Here is a 17,881-nt window from a genome sequence, read left to right as displayed (position 1 = left end):
TATTGTGCTTTGTTCCCTCGTGTGTGTGCTTATGACATGGGTATCATGTGTTGTGTGTTCCTTCACATGTGCGTGCTTGTGACATTGGTATCCTGTGGTATCCTGTGCTGTATTCCCTCACATGTGTGTGCTTGTGACAGGGGTATCTTTGCTGTGTAGTCCTTCATATCTATACACGTGCATGCTTGTGACATGGGTATCACGTGCTGTGTGTTCCTGCACATGTTTGCATACTCATGACACAGGTATCAAATTCTGTGTCTACGCACATCTGTGCACGCTCATGCTGTACTCCAGTTCTCTTACAAGTGTGCTCCTGGCTGCTATTCACTGCCCACTCTGGCAAGAGAGAGGACAGAGGCCCACAGATAGGTCTGTGGCGAGGGGCGTTGAGTGCAGGGAGGCAGATGCTGTTCTTTGCTTGGGCAGGGTGGCCCTCCTGCCGCCTGCTGCGAGTCCTCAGCCACGAGGCACTGCTGCCTCAGTCACAGCAATCCTAAGCCTGATGGTACAGGGTAATCTGCAGACTTGGGGGAAAAGGCCATTTTTTTTCTTTCTTATTTTTCTTGAGACACAGTGAGATACAGTTACAGAGCTGTTGATGGTTGAGTTTCAGTCATACGGTGTCCCAAAACCCATTCCTTCACCAGTGTCCACTTCCTGCCCCCAATTTCCCTCCAAACCACCCCATCCTGCCTTTATGCAGACACTATTCTCTCTCACATCAAAGGTCGTTTTGCAGGTGGTGGCAATAGTCCTGGATGTGTCTAACCCCAGCCATATCTTCAAAAGCAACACAACACAAACCCACTGAAATAAAGGGGAAAAATAGGTCCCCAGTTACCATTGGAGGGTTAATGTACTTACTTGGTGTTGTGGCCACACCCAGCAGTGTTTAGGGGACCTGAGTCAGCATTGTGCAAGGCAAAAACCCTGCTCGTTGTTTTGGTTGGAGATTGTAACACCCCTAACTTAGGAACTAACAGGAAGTGGGGCCAGAGGGGGCATCATATCTATACAGAGAAGATCTGAGCAACATGGTGAACAGACTTGATCTGGTTAACATTTAGACAGAACTCTAGAATACCCATTCTTGTAAAGTTCTAATCTAGGTAATTTGGGGGGCTGTAAAACAAACCTGAATAAACTTCAAAATGATTGAAGTCATACACTAGCCAAATCATTGTTACAAATCATTAAGTCATCTAGAAAAACTGAAACATTTGAAAAATGAGCGAAGGGGTGGGGGAAACCAAAGGAATCAGAAGAAAATTTGTTGACAATTAATACAGTAAGTTGTCAAATAATGTCACGTGATTCAACATGGTTTCATTACGAGACATGCACACCGCTTTACTGGCATGTCAGAGCTGTGTATACGCATGTGCGTGTATATATGTGTGTGAACGAGTGAGTACATGCATGAATGAGCATGTGTGTGTTGGTGTGGATGAATACATGCATGTGTGTACACGTATGTGGCAACCTGAAACTGCCGCCTAAGCAACTCCGGTGGGGGAGAACAACCGGGGAGGGGGTAGAAACAATATATTCTTTTATTCCCTGTCTGAATGAAGTCTGCCACTGCCCCAGTGTTTCTGAGAGGGAGGGAGAGGGGGGGAGAGGAAGTGAGAACGGGAGAGGGAGGGAGGGGGAGGGAGGGGGAGAAGGAGTGAGAGGGGGAGAGGGAGGGAGGGAGAGAGAGAGGGAGAAGGGAGGGAGAGAAAGAGGGAGGGGAAAGAGAGAGAGAGAGAGAGAGGTAATTTACCGGCCAGAGAGTGCCAGGGGAGGCCTATAAGTTTGGGGTTCAAGAGAGAGAAAGGGTACAGATGAAGCAGGCAGCATCTCTCCAATGCTTTATCTCAGGACCTGGTGGGCCAGCATGCTCTGCTCAGGACTCTACTCTGGGTCCCCCGCCCCCCGTAACTGGCAGACTCTCCTTTTTATACTTGGGGAGTTGTCAATTGCAGGGGGGCATACCCAAGTCCAACTGCCATTTCAGGGGGCATGTCATCATCCCTTAAAAGTACATTGACTGGGGCCAGAGCAGTGGTAAAGCAGTAGGACGTTTGCCTCCATGTGCTAACCTAGGACAGACCGCAGTTCGATCCCCCGGCATCCCATATGGTGCCCCAAGAGCAGGAACGATTTCTGAGCATGTAGCCAGGAGTAACTCCTGAGCGTCACTGGGTGTGGCCCAAAAAGAAAAAAAAAAAGTACATTGACTTATTTCCTTAAATACGTCACACATGTGTGTGTTTGTGTGCACATGTCTGTGTGAGTCGGTGTGTGTGCATAAGTGTATATGTAAGTGTGCATAAATGTGTTAGTGTATACTTGTGTATGTGTAAAGTCTATATGTGTATACAAGTCTAACTATGTATGTTTCTGAGTATATAGACATGGGCAAGTGAACATGATTGTATATGCATGAGAACAGGCATACTCGTGCGTGTGAATGTGATCGTATGTGTGTATATGAGAATGTGTGATATGTGTGAATATGTATGAGCGTGCTTAAGTGTGTGTATATTACATGCTAGGGGGGGGTACACCCCGGCCTTGCCACTGAGGAGCAAAGGTCAAGTGCAGGGGTTCTGGGGGGTGCTGTAGCCACTTAGCTCCTCACATCTGAGGGGCCCACCCATAAGAAAAACCCAGAAAGGACCCCAAGAGAAGGAAGGTTTCTAAGGACGGAAGTTGAGCTGCACTGAGTGCTCATTGTTCCAGGAGACACAGGCAGCCGCAGGGAGTTTGAGACAGCTGGAAGGTGAGGTGTCAGGCGGCAGCAGGGCATGCCGGTCTTCTAGTTCTGCATACAGTAAAGTTACAGAGACTCAGGAGCACACTAGCCGTCAGCAGGGACAGCGGCTGGGGGGGGCAGCATTTCCCGCTGGAGTGCCGCGTCAGTGACACATCAGTGACATCAGTGCCGACTGTCCTCAGTGCAGCGGACAGCCAGGGCTCTCCTGGTGGGCTTCGGGGCGTCTGAAGGGACTCAGCTTCCAACAAGCCCGAGGGTATAATTAAAGTTCATTACTGTGAGGTTTTGCCACTCACAGCTCAAAAGATTTTAATCCGATACAGAAACTCACATTAGATCACTCTTTTGTGTGGTGGGTGGTAAAGAAAAGGGGGAAACTTCTCAACATAAAAGAGGGATTTATCGAAAGCGAGCGGGCTGAAGCTGTGGGCGGCGCAGCTCCCCCTGGCAGGCTGCCCGATCCTTCCCGAGCTCGGCGCCTCCGCACCCCGGGTGGGAGAGTGGCGTGGGCCCGGCCCAGTGGGGCAGACAAGCCCTTCATAGAGGTTGAGGTGGAAGCTCCTCTCGAGGAGGAGCCCACGGACAGGAACGTTGTAGATGAAAGCAGATACCAGGCATCCCACGTTCTAGATGCCCCATTTCAATCTGGTCAAGGGCTAAGGTGTCTCATTGTTCACGAACAACGTTCCCCTCGCTCCAGGAAGGCCCAGGAGCTCCAGTTCTAGTCATCACCATACATAGTTCTGCCCGCTGGGGTGACCGACGGCGAACCCCACTGCTCCTGTGCCTCCTCCACACACCACTTTTCCGAGACGTTAACCATCCTTTGTGCCTTAGTGATGAGGAACATTCCTTAAGAGCAACCTCTGGCGCCTCACCTGCTGGTCCGTGTCTGGCTGCTCCCAGTTCTTGGCTCCTCTCGGTGGTGGTATTTGTTGTGACATTTATGTCCTCTGGGGTGAACACCAAAAATCAGCGGATTGCTGAATCCCGGGGCAGGTATCACTTCTCTTTATAACGTGGTTGTCCCAGCGGATGTACCACTTGTTGTCCGGGACCCATGTGTGAGTCTGAGCTCCAGTGGCTGGAACTAGTGGCTGTCAACTCTTTTGACCCTTCCAGGGCTGTGTGGTACATCTGCTCAGAACTACTGATCTCACTGCTTGGAGGCTCTCACAGTGCCGTATCTGGGGCTGGGGGTACAGAGCCCGTCCCTCAAGGCCTGCCCTGCCCAGGTAGCCCCACCACCTAAGCAGCTTCTACAGTGAACAACAGCCCAGTGGCAGCTTGTGGTCACTGTGTCCCGGGACTGTGTACTGGGCTACCTCACCCGACGCCTTTTCCTCCACCCACTGGACAGTTGGTGCAGACTAGATGGGGAGGAACAAAGGCACACAGATGGGTAGACAAGGGGACTCAGCATGCATCTGGGCTACCCAGGTCACACTCCCACCCGCACCCCCTAGGACCACCATCTGGACCCACCGCGTCCATTTTCTGGAGGAGCAGGTCCTGCCACGCTGGAAGACATTCACTATCTGGAACGCTGGCAAGCAGGGCCGCAGGCTCTACCGAAGCCTCACAGAAGGAGCCAGGAACAAGGTGGGCCCCAGCCTGCCCCCCACCCCACCTCACTAGACCCCTGCCTGGCCCCTACCCCCAACCTCACAGCCCCCCAGACGTATCTGTGTCCTCCAGGTGACCGCTTTCTGTGACGTGGATGAGAACAAGATCAAGAAAGGTTTCTACTGCTACGAGGACTCTCAGGTGTGTGTGGTCCAGGCTGGGGGTCCCTGGAGCCCTGAATGTGAGTGATGGTCCACCCACAAGGCCCACCTCAGACCCTCAGTGAAATGCCATTAGCTCAACTCCTTGAGACTCCGCCCACTTTTCTTCACTGACTCTACTCAGTGCAATCCCCACCATCACTGAGACTGGGCCTGGGCCTTTTGCGTGGACCCTGGGAAAGGGCTATTGAACCTTGGGTGCTGTTTACAGGTGTGTCCATTCCTCCGCATGTGGGGTCAGGTCTGAGATGGCTACAAGGTGGACAGGTGGGGTCATACCCCTGGGTGATTCAGCAGAGCCCAGGCTACACCTGCCTACGAGGCAGCATTGCAGGGAGTGGGCTGGAGGACACTGATAGAGCTTTTGCCTTCTCTCCTCTCAGGAAAGGCCCAAGCCCCGAATTCCAGTCCTGCATTTCCGAGCCGCCGAGCCGCCCTTTGTGATCTGTGTGAAGTTGGTAAGTGGCAGAGGGGTCACTTGATGTCTGGCAAGGACACACAACTGGTCATAGAGTGGCCTGTTTCAGGCCGATGCCACTGCTCAGGCTCTCTGGTTTCCTTTAGGCTTGAAGGAATGAACTGTGTGCACTGCCCTGTGTTCACTCCTGCACACTAACTGTTCACAGCAATTTACCTCACATCCAGGGTTGTTTCCCGAGGAGTGCTACCTACCTCTGACTTCTGCCAAAGACTGGAGACTTCTAAGTCTGCCCTTCTGGGTTCATGAGCTTCACTTAGGACCAGGAGGTAGCACAGTTAGGGCACCTGCTAGACATGCGCCCAACCTCCCATCGTGTTTCTTAAGGAACAGATATTCAGGCTGTACACAGTCTGCTACAGTATCTATGGACAATCGTCTTGTGGCTGTGTCCGTGGCCTCCCAAGGGCCTGCTCAAGTCCTCCTCCCTCTCTGGCTCTATTCAGGTCAGGGTCTTTGCAGTGTTGTCTTATGGGTAGCCTTCATATCTGCATAACTTTCTTATTTCTCTTACGATAAATTATTTTTCACTGGTTTGTATTTCTAAATATAAGCACAAAAGTATGTGATATATTTTCTATCATCAGCAAAATTTGTGTTTTGTCATTTAGAAATGTTTTTATTTAGATATAATCAACATTTTTTTTTTTTTTGGTTTTTGGGCCACACCCATTTGAAGCTCAGGGGTTACTCCTGGCTATGCGCTCAGAAATCACCCCTGGCTTGGGGAGACCATCTGGGACGCCGGGGGGATCGAACCGAGGTCCATCCTACACTAGCACTTGCGAGGCAGACACCTTACCTCTAGCGCCACCTTCCCGACCCCTATAATCAACATTTTTGTCATTTATTTTTTTGTATTTTCTTTTTTTTAATATCTTTATTTAAACACCGTGATTACAAATGATTGTGGTTGGGTTTCAATCATGTAAAGAACACCCCACTTCACCAGTGCAACACTCCCATCACCAATGTCCCAAGTCTCCCTCCCCACTCATCCTCCACCTGCACTCCAGACATGTTTTCTCCTTCCCTCACTTTGTTATGATTGTTCTCAATGTGGTTTTCTCTAACTGCACTCATCACTCTTTTTTTATGAGCTTCATGTTGTGAAGGGCTAGACCTTCCAGCCCTCCTCTTTTGTCTGAGAAATATTGTAAAAATGTCTTTTTCCTTAAAACCCATAGATGAGGGAGACTATTCTACATTTATCTCTCTCCCTCTGACTTATTTCACTCAGAATAATAGATTCCATGTACACCCATGTATAGGAAAATTTCATGACTTCATCTCTCCTGACGGCTACATATGTATATGTACCAAAAATATGGAACGCGGGGCCGGAGAGATAGCATGGAGGTAAGGCATTTGCCTTTCATGCAGGTCATCGGTTCGAATCCCGGCGCCCCATATGGTCCCCCGTGCCTGCCAGGAGCAATTTCTGAGCCTGGAGCCAGGAATAACTCCTGAGCACTGCCGGGTGTGACCCAAAAAAAAAAATATGGAACGCTCCACAATTTGCGTGTCATCCTTGCGCAGGGGCCATGCTGATCTTCTCTGTATCGTTCCAATTTTAGTATATGTGCTACCGAAGTGAGCACGATATTTTATTTCTAAAATCAATTCCTCGGTGTGAATTTGGGGGGGGGGGGAGCAGGGACAACTGACTGAGCTCAGGAGTAACTCCTGGCTCTGAACCCAGAACTCGCTCCTGGCAGGCTCAGGGGACCGTATGTAATGCAGGAATCGAACCCAGGTTCGTCCCAGGTTGCCCTGTGCAAGACAAACGTCCTACCACTATGCTATCTTTCTGAGCCTCAGTGATGTTTTGTTTTCTTTTTTAATTTTTTTTCCTCAGTGATGTTTTTTAAATTCACTTGCTCCTCATTTTTTTCAGATTTTTAAAAAAAATTTTTGGGCCCGGAGAGATAGCACAGCGGCGTTTGCCTTGCAAGCAGCCGATCCAGGACCAAAGGTGGTTGGTCCGAATCCCGGTGTCCCATAGGGTCCCTAGTGCCTGCCAGGAGCTATTTCTGAGCAGACAGGCAGGAGTAACCCCTGAGCAACGCTGGGTGTGGCCCAAAAACCAAAAAAAAAAAAAAAAAAAATTTTTTTTTTGATCCAACTGGAATTTTGTTATAAAGATGAAAGTCCCAGAGCCGGGTGTTGGCGCTAGAGGTAAGGTGCCTGCCTTGCCTGTGCTAGCCTTGGACGGACTGCGGTTCGATCCCCCGGCATCCCATATGGTCCCCCAAGCCAGGAGTAACCCCTGAGCGTCACTCGGTGTGGCCCAAAAACCAAAAAAAAAAAAAAAAAAAAGATTAAAGTCCCATATTTTCCCATTCACATACTCACCTGTCCCGCAGTGCTTTTGAGTAGTCCGTTAATTTTCTAAAAATGAGCCGTCTCCTTTGTGTGTGTGTGTGTGTGTTTGTTTGTTTTTTTTTTTATGGTTTTTGGGTCACACCCGGCAGTGCTCAGGGGTTATTCCTGGCTCCAGGCTCAGAAATTGCTCCTGGCAGGCACGGGGGACCATATGGGATGCTGGGATTCGAACCGATGACCTCCTGCATGAAAGGCAAACGCCTTACCTCCATGCTATCTCTCCAGCCCCTTCTCCTTTGTGTGTTTTATGTGAATATGCACATACCTGCTCTCTGAACTCTTGGGTCTTTTTCTATTAATCTCCCTTTCATGTACCTGTTTCATGACATTCGCCACCGAGGAAGGAAGGCCCACCTTCCTTCACTCAATCTCAGAATGTCCTTTATTTTTGGTTCGGGGCCACACCCAGCGAGTCTGGGGGGTTATTCCTGGCTCTACATCCAGGAATTAACTCCTGGTGGGTTTGGAGAACCCAGGAGGCTGGAAATCAAATCCAGATCAGCTGTGTGCAAGGCAAGTAAGTGCCTTACCTGCTGTGTTATCGCTCTGGCTCCACATTTTTCTTTTAATAAACTTTTTATGAACTACTGAGATCAGAATATGGCCTGTACACATCACAGTGTCTGCTTTTATAGTTTCAGAGAAAACTTTGCAGGCCTCTGTTCTATACCAAGCTGCACAATTTAGTGAGGTGAGTGCTCAGATAGCCAGAATAGTGCCAGGGAAAGGGCTCAGCGATGGCCTTGGAGAGCTGCGCTCATGTGTCCCCAACCCCTCTGGTGTAGTTCATGTGGCATCGAGTGTCCAATGTCCTCGGGCCACATGGTGCTTGTGAGGTTCCCCTTCATTCTGGACATCTTGACACAGCAGCCACCAGAACCACGCCAGAGCTGGGCCCCCTTGCTCTTCCATGCTGCTGACAGATGCCAGGCCCAGCGCAGGGTTCATTGCTACTGGGTGTTGTCCCTTAGGCCAACCTAGGCCAGTGAGGCCTGGATGAAGCCAGCGCTGTCCCCTTCTCCCGACAGGACCTCACGGGAGGCGCCTTCGAGAACAACCTCAGGTCTCTGCATTTGCAGGAAGGCCTGGACTTTGTTCACTTCAGCTGACGGTGCAACAGCCACCCCAGGTAATCTGGGGGGCCCCCTGATAGCCACAAACCTGGGTGCGTGCTGTAGGCCAATGAGGCAGAACACCCGGGAAAGGATAGCTGTAGCGTGGGTGGGGGCCCATGGGGGGAGCCCAGGACTAGGCACTGGACATGCCAAACCTATGTGCCTGGGGCCGGCCCTTCCCTTGAGGCCCAAGACTTAAGTGACTAGTGTGGTGAATGCAGGTCGTGGGTGTAACCCACAGCCTTGTGTCCTCAGAGCACTAGTCTTGGGATGCATCCTGCACAGCTCTTCAGCCAGCCTGGTGGGTCAAGGGCTCCTGACCAGCTAATGCACTGCACAGTGGCAGCACTGGTGAGAGGGAGCTCAGCCTACAGGCTGGGGGAGGGGGCGCTCTGCTGGACTGTGCTGGGGACAGATATGTAGCCTGTGTGTGGAAGATTCACCAGCAGAATGGGGCAGGGTTGCTCTGAGACAGGAACAGACCTGGGACCAGTAAAGGGTCTCTGGCATTCTTGGCTCGGCCCTAGGCTAGAAGTGGGACAAAATCAGGGAGTGGCCAGTCACAGCTCACCTGGCCACTGTGACCGGAAGGAAACAGCAACTGTGCTGCGTCAGCCGACATGCCGGCCCAAGAGCTTCATCTGAGCAGCACAGCCTCACCTTTGCCATCTCTGGTATGTTTGGTCCTGAACAAAACCATAGATGCTTCTGCCCAAGTATGTGAAGACCCTGGCGAGGGCTTCTTAGGGGCCATGGAGATGTGGCCACGACAGGACTGTAAGCTGCTGTGGAAACAGGGATGGGGTCTTCCGTGTCAGGAGACTCTCCTGAATCTCTTCTCTGACATGGCGTCTCGCTTCTGTCAGTTGTCTAGGTAGTTGCAGCCCTCCTGGCTCTCTACCTCATTCATCCAGAGTCCCGCTTCACTTCAAATAATCATTTGGTTTTGTGGTGCTCAGGGGGATCCCTGGGTTGGCCATGCACAAGGCCAGGGCCTTCACCACTGCACTATCTCTGGCCCCAGCAGTCCTCGTTCTAGGCGCACTTTTTATGCCTACTCCCATTTCTGGCCTTTTCCAGAATTCATTCATGCTCCATATTGTGTCTGAGGTCAGTCTTTTGAATCAGTCTGATTCAATCAGCTTTGCTAATGAGGCCTTGCCCTGTTGGGATCAGGGTCCCACTGCAGGCTCAGGCAGGAACCTTTTTAGGACCTACTGCAGATGCTGCTGCTGTTCTTAGGAGGCTCCTGGTCACCTCCCTCTGCCCCTTTATTGCTCAAGTGGCCTTTGAGCCACTGTCTCAGACTCGTGGCTCCCTTCCCTGTGCTATCTGCAGCCCGGCCTTTGTCACTCACACATGGACCCCACCATGCCTACCACTGGGGATTAACTGGACCATGAGTGGGTGGTGGGCTCTGCCATCATATGGCATCCATATCCTTCAGAGACTTTCCTTGGCATCTTGGGGTTTTAGTTAAAACCAGATCATCTCACAGCAGCCTGGATGTCTCCCCGTTCCTGCCAGTGTGGCCGGCCCCTGGTGACCTGAGGCACAGACAAGACCCCTTTGGGGAATGAGTTTCACCACTGGGGGTCTCCAGCCTTCTCCCGGGGTCAGTTAGCCCTGGCAGTCTGGGCACAGTACATGCCCTACTAGCTCACTGGCAGCCACCCCCCGTTGGCCTTGGGGGTATTTGCCATGTAGTGTCTCAGGCAGGAGCATGACCCTTTTCTGAGCACTATGGTGGGGTGAATGGACTGAGCTCAGAGCAGGTGAAGCCTGATGGGGCTGGTCTCCGGCCCTTAATGCCCCTGACCTTCCTTGGGGATTGGGCAGACAGACACAAAACCACTCATTACATGATTTATAAGAGGTGAATTTGAAGCAAGGACAGAAGCACCAGGTCCCAGGCATGGATGAAGCTGCCCCCAATGGCCATGTCCAGACAGAAGCAGACTCGGCTCCTGAGGCTCTGGACTCAATGGGCATCAGACTGTAGAGCACAACACTGTGAGGACCTTGTCCCCCAGTGTCCGGGGAGCTTTGCTGAGCCGTGACCAGCATGTGGACTTGAACAATGATGTCCAGCCAGTCTGTGTCCCTACGGTCAGCTAGTGTCCACCAGAAGGGCATGAGTCAGGACAGCATCCAGGGAGATTACATTGTAGAAGGTGGCAGGAGCATCTCTGAGTGACTTGCCAATGGAGAACCAAGTGCACCACAACCTAAGTACCGAGGGAGAGAGTGGCCGGGAACCCACGTCGGCATGACTCAGCAAATGGACCAGGACAGAGCACTCAACCCACCCAGACAGCGTCTATCCATTTTTCCCAAGCACCATGTGGCTTCGATGTTACAGGTCGCACGGATGACAGCGCCTGGCAGACAGCCACAGGTCAGCTGAGGGCAGGCCTGAGAGGGGTGGAGAGAGTTCCCAGAGCAGAGGCCATACACCCCAACATCTCCAGTACCATAGCCAGCAGGAGGGCAGCCTGGGAGCAGCGTGGCCAGCCTGGCAGGGTGCAGGGTTCAACTGCAGGAGCTACAGGACCCAGCTGCTCCCTGGATACGAAATGACCACTGGGGTCGTGGGCCTGCAGCCACAGCCAGCCCAGGATGGACACAAAGCTGCCTGAAGAGAGCAGGTAGTTAGATGGATGAGGGTCCGATGGGGATGGTGGGCTCTGCTGACGGGATGGGTCAGCCAGTGGAGAGATGGCCCACGCTGGAGGGCAGCCGAGGGTGACAAGTCTGTCCCAGGTCACGGCGGAGAAACAAGCTATCCAAGAACAGTGGGCAGTTACAAAAGGTGCCATGTGCCTCCAGTGCCCAGTACTTATGGACAGCCCACACCATGCCTAATCAACCCCTGCAGGTTCTAGGGGACTGGTGCTTGGCTAGAAAGTCCAGAGGCCCAGGACACACACTTGTGCCAAAGCTGCACAGGGCCTGTCTGGGCACCACGGCCCTAAGTCCTGGACCTCAGCTGAGCACAGCCATGGGCTTCTGCTCAGCAGAGCTTCCCGGGGCCAGTGCTTTGGGAACTCATGCTCCCTGCAGCCCAGACCCCCATTGCTGGGCGCTGACTTCCACAAATGTCACTCAGTGTTGGGCTTGATGTGTCCGAAGCCAAAGTTCAGACTCATGTTGGGAGGGACACTGGGTGGGCAAGTTCTCACTCAGTCCCCAGAATCTGCAGGTCCAACAGCTTCCGCAGGAAGGGACACAAAACGAACCGTCTGAAGTCCCCCTGCAACCACTTACACTAGGGCCAGAGACCCTGACCAAGGCTTGGGGACCCTGAGGGAGCAGCATCTGAGAGTGAAGCTGAGTGCTCTGAGTGGATAAAGCCAGTACCCCCATGGCCTGCCCTTCCCCTTCCCAAATGGGAGACGCAGAGAGCATGAGCAAAGAAGGTTCAGGACAGGTACCCGGAGGTCTGAGGGGAGGGAGTGGTCACCTTGGATACCAGCTGAGGTCTGGGCACATCCAGGAGATCACAGAGCCGGTTCCGCTGGGCCCTCACCGTTGGGAGCTCTGCATCCCTGGGGGAGAGGGAGGAAGATGGAGGGAGGCAGCTTTAGCGACAGAGCATCTTGGCCACACTGCTGGCCCAGTCATCTGTCACATGTGTGGAACCCACAGGAAGTGGAACCTCAAAGAAGTGGGGCTCCACAGGAGACCTGCAGGAACACAGGCCTGGGGAGAAGGGCCCAGCACCTTGTGAGCGTCTCCTGATTCTCACAGGAGCAACATCCTCCTCATCAACTCTGTGTTTCCAAGTAGGTACAACCCTGACAGTGCCCAAAGGAGCAATATGGTGCCTAGGAAAGGTGCCGCCAACTAGAGCTGCTTGTGGAATTCACCAAGTCAAGAGTTTCTGGGAAAGTGACTGAAGAAAGCTCTGAGGTCCCGTCATCTGAGGCTGGGGGAAAGAGGCTCATTCCTGCACCATCTACCTTTCCCTCTGGGATTGTCTTGGCCAGGACTGATCCAGGTGCTGAGAGCATGGTTCACAGAAGACCCAGTGCCCCAGCCTCATTGCAGCTGCCCAGGATAAGGGGAGAGGCCATGTCCCACAGTGCTGTGAGTCCACTGAAAATGACATTCCAATTCCAGTTCCCGAAGCAGCAGAGCTGGCCAGAGGGAACATGGGAAACAGACCTGAGTGGAACAAGTGGCGCCTGGCTCTGCCCATTATCCTGCCTGATGCCCAGAGCCGCCTCCGTCTGTGCCCAGCCTGGCCCTCTGCCACCACCACCGACTGCTGGCTCCAGAACAGAGCTGCCAGCAGCTCGGATAGCCTTGAGGACAGTGAGGGAGATGGGACCAGGGGCGGGATGTCCTGTTCAGCAATGCTGCCGGAGGGCCTGCGACTCACCAGGCCGTGTCGCCGAGCACAGCCAGGACCTGGTCGAGGATGCCGGCACCCACAACATCGGCATAGGTGAGCATCGTCTCATACAGCTGGCTGGCCGTGGTCTTCCGGATCTGGAGACAAGGGAGAGTCCATGGGGGAAACTGGCAGCCTTGGGCAGCACCCACCTAAGAGTCCAGCTAGATCCTGGCAGATGTGCAGGCCGGCACCATAGGGACCTGGCTTCAGGGTGACTTGGACAGTGGCCTCCAGGGACAAGGCACCGGGAAGGAGCTGGATAGCAGCCACCAGTCCGACCACAGTGTTCTGACTGAAATGCTTCATTGACACTCATATTGGAAGGACAGTTTCCCTGCCACTGGTCTGAGCCCCAAGTTCCGGTGTCCTCGGGGAGCCCAGGACCTATTTCTAGGAGTTTGGGGCGGGGAGCAAACTGCCACCATCATCCACCCTGAAATCCCTTGCAGGGCATTTTCTACATACATAGTAGCAAGAAGTGCTGGGCCCAGGCCCTGGAGTGAGGTGGGAATGACTGGACTCAGGTCCAGGGGCTCTTGTGGGAAGCAAGCAGAAGAGCCTGGGAAAGCCAAAGCTCTACTTCAATCCTCCCGTCTGCCAAGCAGGACAGCAGTGCTCACACCGTCTATACATGGGCACAGCCTGGGGTGCCACTCACCATGGGAAAGGGGTGGCAAAGGAGCAAGAACAGCTGCAGAAACACCTTCTTCCTCACCTCGCCCGGAAACTGCACCATTCCACAGAACCTAGGGCAGTGGGGACACTGTGTGTATGGGGGGGTGGGGGGAGAATACCACATGCATGTGGCCTGCGGGTTCCATATACAAGAGAACCATGGACATATCCGGGAGCCGACCTCGGAGCACAGGGCTAGAACTCACACCGCGACACTTGACAGCAGCTTCTGGACATCTCTGGACTTCTTGATCTCCTCCCTGCAGAGCTCCAACAGCTTCACACAGAAGGGGTGACTGCGGGGAATACAGGGAGCCATGTGAGCGCAGGAGCAGGGCCCCAGGGACAGTGGACAGCTCCCTTCCCAGCCCCTTTCCACTGACCGACTGCAGTGACTCTGCAGACAACCTGGCCCCTCCCTCCCTCTCACCTCCAGTCCAGGCCAGAGGTAGGAGACGGTGAACCAGAGTCAAATACAGACATTCCACTGCCAAGAATTTTCTAGAATGAACCCAGCCACAGATTCGAGCAAGGACAGATTTGACCACCAGAACCGGGAGTGTAAACAGCAAAAGCCAAAGGCTGAGCCAAACTCTTCCCAGGGCCAGTCTCACACGGGTATGAGGCACTCAGAGTAACCCCACCAGCAAAGGGGCATAAATTGCACAAACACAAGAACCAGGTACGAGTGCACTGGCTTGGCCAGGGACACGTGGATTTGAGCGAATGGTTCAGATGAGTTGCCCTGACAGAAACAGAACAAGCATTGTTCACGGATGACTCAGGAAGCTGGGTCACAAGCAGGGTCCGACTTCAGACCACACAGTCCCAGTGAGGAGAAATTACTTATGAGAGACAAACTATGTGCCCAGATGGCGTGAATGCAGACAATGAAATATAATCAGAGTACACAGTTCAAAGTCAAAAATACACAGGTGATGGGGCCGGAGAGAGAGCATGGAGGAAAAAAGCATTTGCCTTGCATGCAGAAGGTCAGTGGTTCAAATCCCAGCATCCCATATGGTTCCCCGAGCCTGCCAGGACAGAGCCAGAAGTAACCCCTGAGTGCCGTCGGGTGTGATTCCCCCCCCCCCCAAAATACACAGGTGCTGATTTGATCTCAGGAAACTGGAGTCTCAGAAATGGGTCACTTAACACAGCTGATACAAAGCCAAAATAGTTTCAAAGAAGTGTTTGCCTTGCATGAAAATGACCCAGGTTGGATTCCCCAGCATCCCATGTGTTCTGCAAACCCATCAGGAGAGATTCCTCTGCACAGAACTAGGAGTAACCCAAGTACCTCTGAGTGTGGGCAAAAACCAAACCTAGAGGAATAAAATAGTGCTTTTTCGGGCCAGGGAAGTACCTCAAAGGCTGGAACACATGGTCTGCATGTGGGAATCTCGGGTTTAGGCCCCTGCATGGCTTGGCTTCCTAAGCATTGCTGGGAGTGGCCTCAAAACATAAAGGGGAAAAGAAATGCTCTTTGTTTAAGATGTCTCCTATCCTTTTTCAGATTTCACAATGGAAATTCCATGTTGGAGACTTACAAAGAGATGACAAAGTCAAGGCATGTAGCGGAGGAGAAGGCAGTGCCCTTATAGCCACTAGCCTCACAGAGACTCTGTTCCATCAGCAAAGTAAATCTAGACTATGTGAAGCAGAATAACAAAGCAAAGCTGGGTCAAGAAGGGACGAGGGCATAGAACGGACTACACTGAAGACATAGACGGCCATGGGAAGATGGCATCACCCGTTTATTCTAGGGGAAGGAAGATGGGTCATGGTCAGGATGGCGACCACCCATAAGACCAGCTGGAGGACATGGGGAGAAGGGAGTCCTGGGCCCTGGTAGTGGGAATGTTTAGCGAGGTCATCAGAATTGCACATGTGAACCTAACACATGCATTTGTCTGACCTCTGGGTTCTCAGAGAACACAGAAACCAACTCACAGAGCCACGACAGAGGACAGCCCAGTCCAGTGCTTAGTGGACAAAGTAGGATGCCGTTAAGATCTTAGGAAAAGGGCCCGGAGAGATAGCACAGTGGCGTTTGCCTTGCAAGCAGCCGATCCAGGACCAAAAGTGGTTGGTTCGAATCCCGGTGTCCCATATGGTCCCCCGTGCCTGCCAGGAGCTATTTCTGAGCAGACAGCCAGGAGGAACCCCTGAGCACTGCCGGGTGTGGCCCAAAAACCAAAAAAAAAAAAAAAAGATCTTAGGAAAAGAGGAAATCTATTCGGTGACCTTCATGGCCTGGAATAGGTTAAACATAGGTTAAACCCAGTGCACTGCCGAAGATTCTACCCATATATGAGTAAAATCAAATAGTCAAAACCAAGAGAGAGCCCGAGCCAATAGCACAGCGGGTAGGTAGGGTGCTTGCCTTGCAGGTACAGGTTACATCGTTAGCACCCATAAGGTCCCACAAGCACTGTCAGGAGTGATCACTGAGCACAGAACTGGGAGTAAGTTCTGAGCATTGTTGGGTGTGGGCCCTTCGCCCCCAAAATAAACCATAAAAACAACTCTAAGAACATACAGTGGTCAGCAGGGGAGTGAAGTGAAGGGACGGGGTACAGGAGCAAATGGGACCAGTCACCGGCCGGCTTTGGAGCAACAGGGGACACAAAGGGGCCTCAGGACGGCACTGCCTCCCTCCCAGGGCAGGGAGAGATGGAGACACTCACTCTGGCTCCACAGCAAGGATGTCGAAGCACCCGTTGGCCAGCATCTGGTCGAGTGTCTTCAGGAGAGGCACTGACACCCTGGGGAGACACGCAGGAGGCTGCAGTCCCTCTGCACAGTGTCTCTGCTCCATGTCAGAAACGAGCAGCATCGGGTGGATGTGTAGAGCTGCAGGTCCTGCTGTCCCTCGTGTCCATGGTTCCAGGCAGAAGCGCCCAGGATATATATCACACACACACACGTCCTAGGGGCACACAGAACAACTCCCCCCACCAGCAAGAAGTCCCAGTGTACCTGTCATTGAGAAGGTTGTCCTCAAACACCTGCAGAAGCATCCGTCCAAACTGCTCCAGGGCCTGAGGGTCACCCTGAATCCCTTCCATGAACGCAAAGAGGCTCTGGGTGGAGAATCTGACCTGCAAGGCATACCAGACCCTGAGCCCGGCACTGCACTGCATGTGCTCCCTGCAAAGGGGCTGGGACCGAAGCAGCACACATGCAACCAGTGCCATCCATAGCACATGCCCTAGAGGTCCCCCACAGGATGCAGCTGTGGCCCCAACAGGCCCCTCCCCCACGTGGGAAGTCCCGACCTGCCCCTCAATGCCTTGGTGCCCCAGACCCTCGTCTCAAGGGTCGATGCCCGCACAAACCCAGGCCTGCTCACCGTGGATGCGGTCAGGCCGCCCACTGATACCACCAGCCCCTGCAGGACATGGTAGCGGTACGAAGGCAGCCCCAGCAGCCGAGTGATGAGCGGGAAGGCCTGAGAGGGTGCGGCCCAGTTCACTGAGGCGATCTCTTCTCTGTGGAAAAAGCACCTCTGCTGGGATGGCGTCCCTGCTGCCCTGGCACCGGCCCTGCCCATTCCCTCCACCCCTGCCCAGGTCAGAATCCAGTTGGCCTCAGCACCTAGGAAAGAGCTTTTCCAGCTCCTCTCGGTGGGGCACGTGAGGTACTGGGGGACCTTCGGGGTAAAGCAGCGTCATAAACACACTGGCCGCGTGTGCTCGGAACCGGTCGATCTTTTCACTCGCCTGCTGGGCGACGCAGCACATGACTCGCTCGCATCTGCCGGCACAAAAGGGGGTGACCGTCAAGCACAGCCCTGAAGCAGTCCCCCAGCTCCCTGCGCCTGACCACAGAGGACTGCAGGGGGAAGCCTTGACGAAGACTGGAGGCAGTGGGGGAGAACCCCCTGAGCCCCATCCTGAGGAGATGCGACTGGCCAGACTCACACGCCAACGTCCAGCAGGCCGGGCTCCTTTCGAGCCAGCATCAGTGTCAGCTCCATCAGGCTGGTCATGGCGGCCTTGCGGACACTGCAGCACGAGAGGGACATGGTGGGGGGTTGGGGGGTATGCCGGGGATGTGGCAGGGACGAAACAACACCCAGCAGGAGGCCTCAGCTCACCAGGCGCCCACGTCGCCGCGGCTGTCGGTGGTGTAGTCCTGCATGCAGGCGAACAGCGTGTCGTACACCTGCGCCACGTTCCCCTCGCACACAGTCTCGTCCGGCAACCCCTGGGCGCACACCCCCACCGCCTGGCAGATCCTAAACAAAGTGGGAACCAACTGCAAATGGGCCCA

At 53.5% G+C, this 17,881-nt stretch overlaps 2 protein-coding genes and 1 non-coding gene across 3 annotated transcripts in view; 1 reads left to right on the top strand and 2 right to left on the bottom strand.

Moving 5' to 3' along the window:
• The window catches only part of B3GNTL1 (UDP-GlcNAc:betaGal beta-1,3-N-acetylglucosaminyltransferase like 1), a 45,483-nt gene extending 36,946 nt beyond the window's left edge, over nucleotides 1-8,537 (top strand). The window contains exons 8-11 of the mRNA XM_049771085.1: nucleotides 4,231-4,366; nucleotides 4,463-4,531; nucleotides 4,935-5,009; nucleotides 8,443-8,537. Coding sequence (XP_049627042.1) covers nucleotides 4,231-4,366; nucleotides 4,463-4,531; nucleotides 4,935-5,009; nucleotides 8,443-8,523 — 361 coding nt within the window. The 3' untranslated portion in view covers nucleotides 8,524-8,537. The remainder of the gene's footprint in view (nucleotides 1-4,230; nucleotides 4,367-4,462; nucleotides 4,532-4,934; nucleotides 5,010-8,442) is intronic.
• On the bottom strand, nucleotides 6,525-6,630 carry LOC126025266 (U6 spliceosomal RNA). The gene has a single exon (XR_007501302.1). It is a non-coding gene; the product is annotated as a U6 spliceosomal RNA (small nuclear RNA).
• Nucleotides 8,538-10,975: 2,438 nt separating the features above from the next.
• TBCD (tubulin folding cofactor D) overlaps nucleotides 10,976-17,881 on the bottom strand; it is a 97,398-nt gene continuing 90,492 nt past the window's right edge. The window contains exons 29-39 of the mRNA XM_049768824.1: nucleotides 17,706-17,846; nucleotides 17,530-17,613; nucleotides 17,204-17,362; nucleotides 16,959-17,097; nucleotides 16,586-16,707; nucleotides 16,294-16,371; nucleotides 13,810-13,899; nucleotides 13,587-13,674; nucleotides 12,914-13,023; nucleotides 11,993-12,077; nucleotides 10,976-11,311 (exon numbers count right to left, since the gene is read on the bottom strand). Coding sequence (XP_049624781.1) covers nucleotides 11,294-11,311; nucleotides 11,993-12,077; nucleotides 12,914-13,023; nucleotides 13,587-13,674; nucleotides 13,810-13,899; nucleotides 16,294-16,371; nucleotides 16,586-16,707; nucleotides 16,959-17,097; nucleotides 17,204-17,362; nucleotides 17,530-17,613; nucleotides 17,706-17,846 — 1,114 coding nt within the window. The 3' untranslated portion in view covers nucleotides 10,976-11,293. The remainder of the gene's footprint in view (nucleotides 11,312-11,992; nucleotides 12,078-12,913; nucleotides 13,024-13,586; nucleotides 13,675-13,809; nucleotides 13,900-16,293; nucleotides 16,372-16,585; nucleotides 16,708-16,958; nucleotides 17,098-17,203; nucleotides 17,363-17,529; nucleotides 17,614-17,705; nucleotides 17,847-17,881) is intronic.

This window comes from Suncus etruscus, chromosome 1 (genome assembly GCF_024139225.1).
Source record: "Suncus etruscus isolate mSunEtr1 chromosome 1, mSunEtr1.pri.cur, whole genome shotgun sequence".
NCBI lineage: Eukaryota > Metazoa > Chordata > Mammalia > Eulipotyphla > Soricidae > Suncus > Suncus etruscus.
This window is presented reverse-complemented; position numbering and strand designations above follow the sequence as displayed.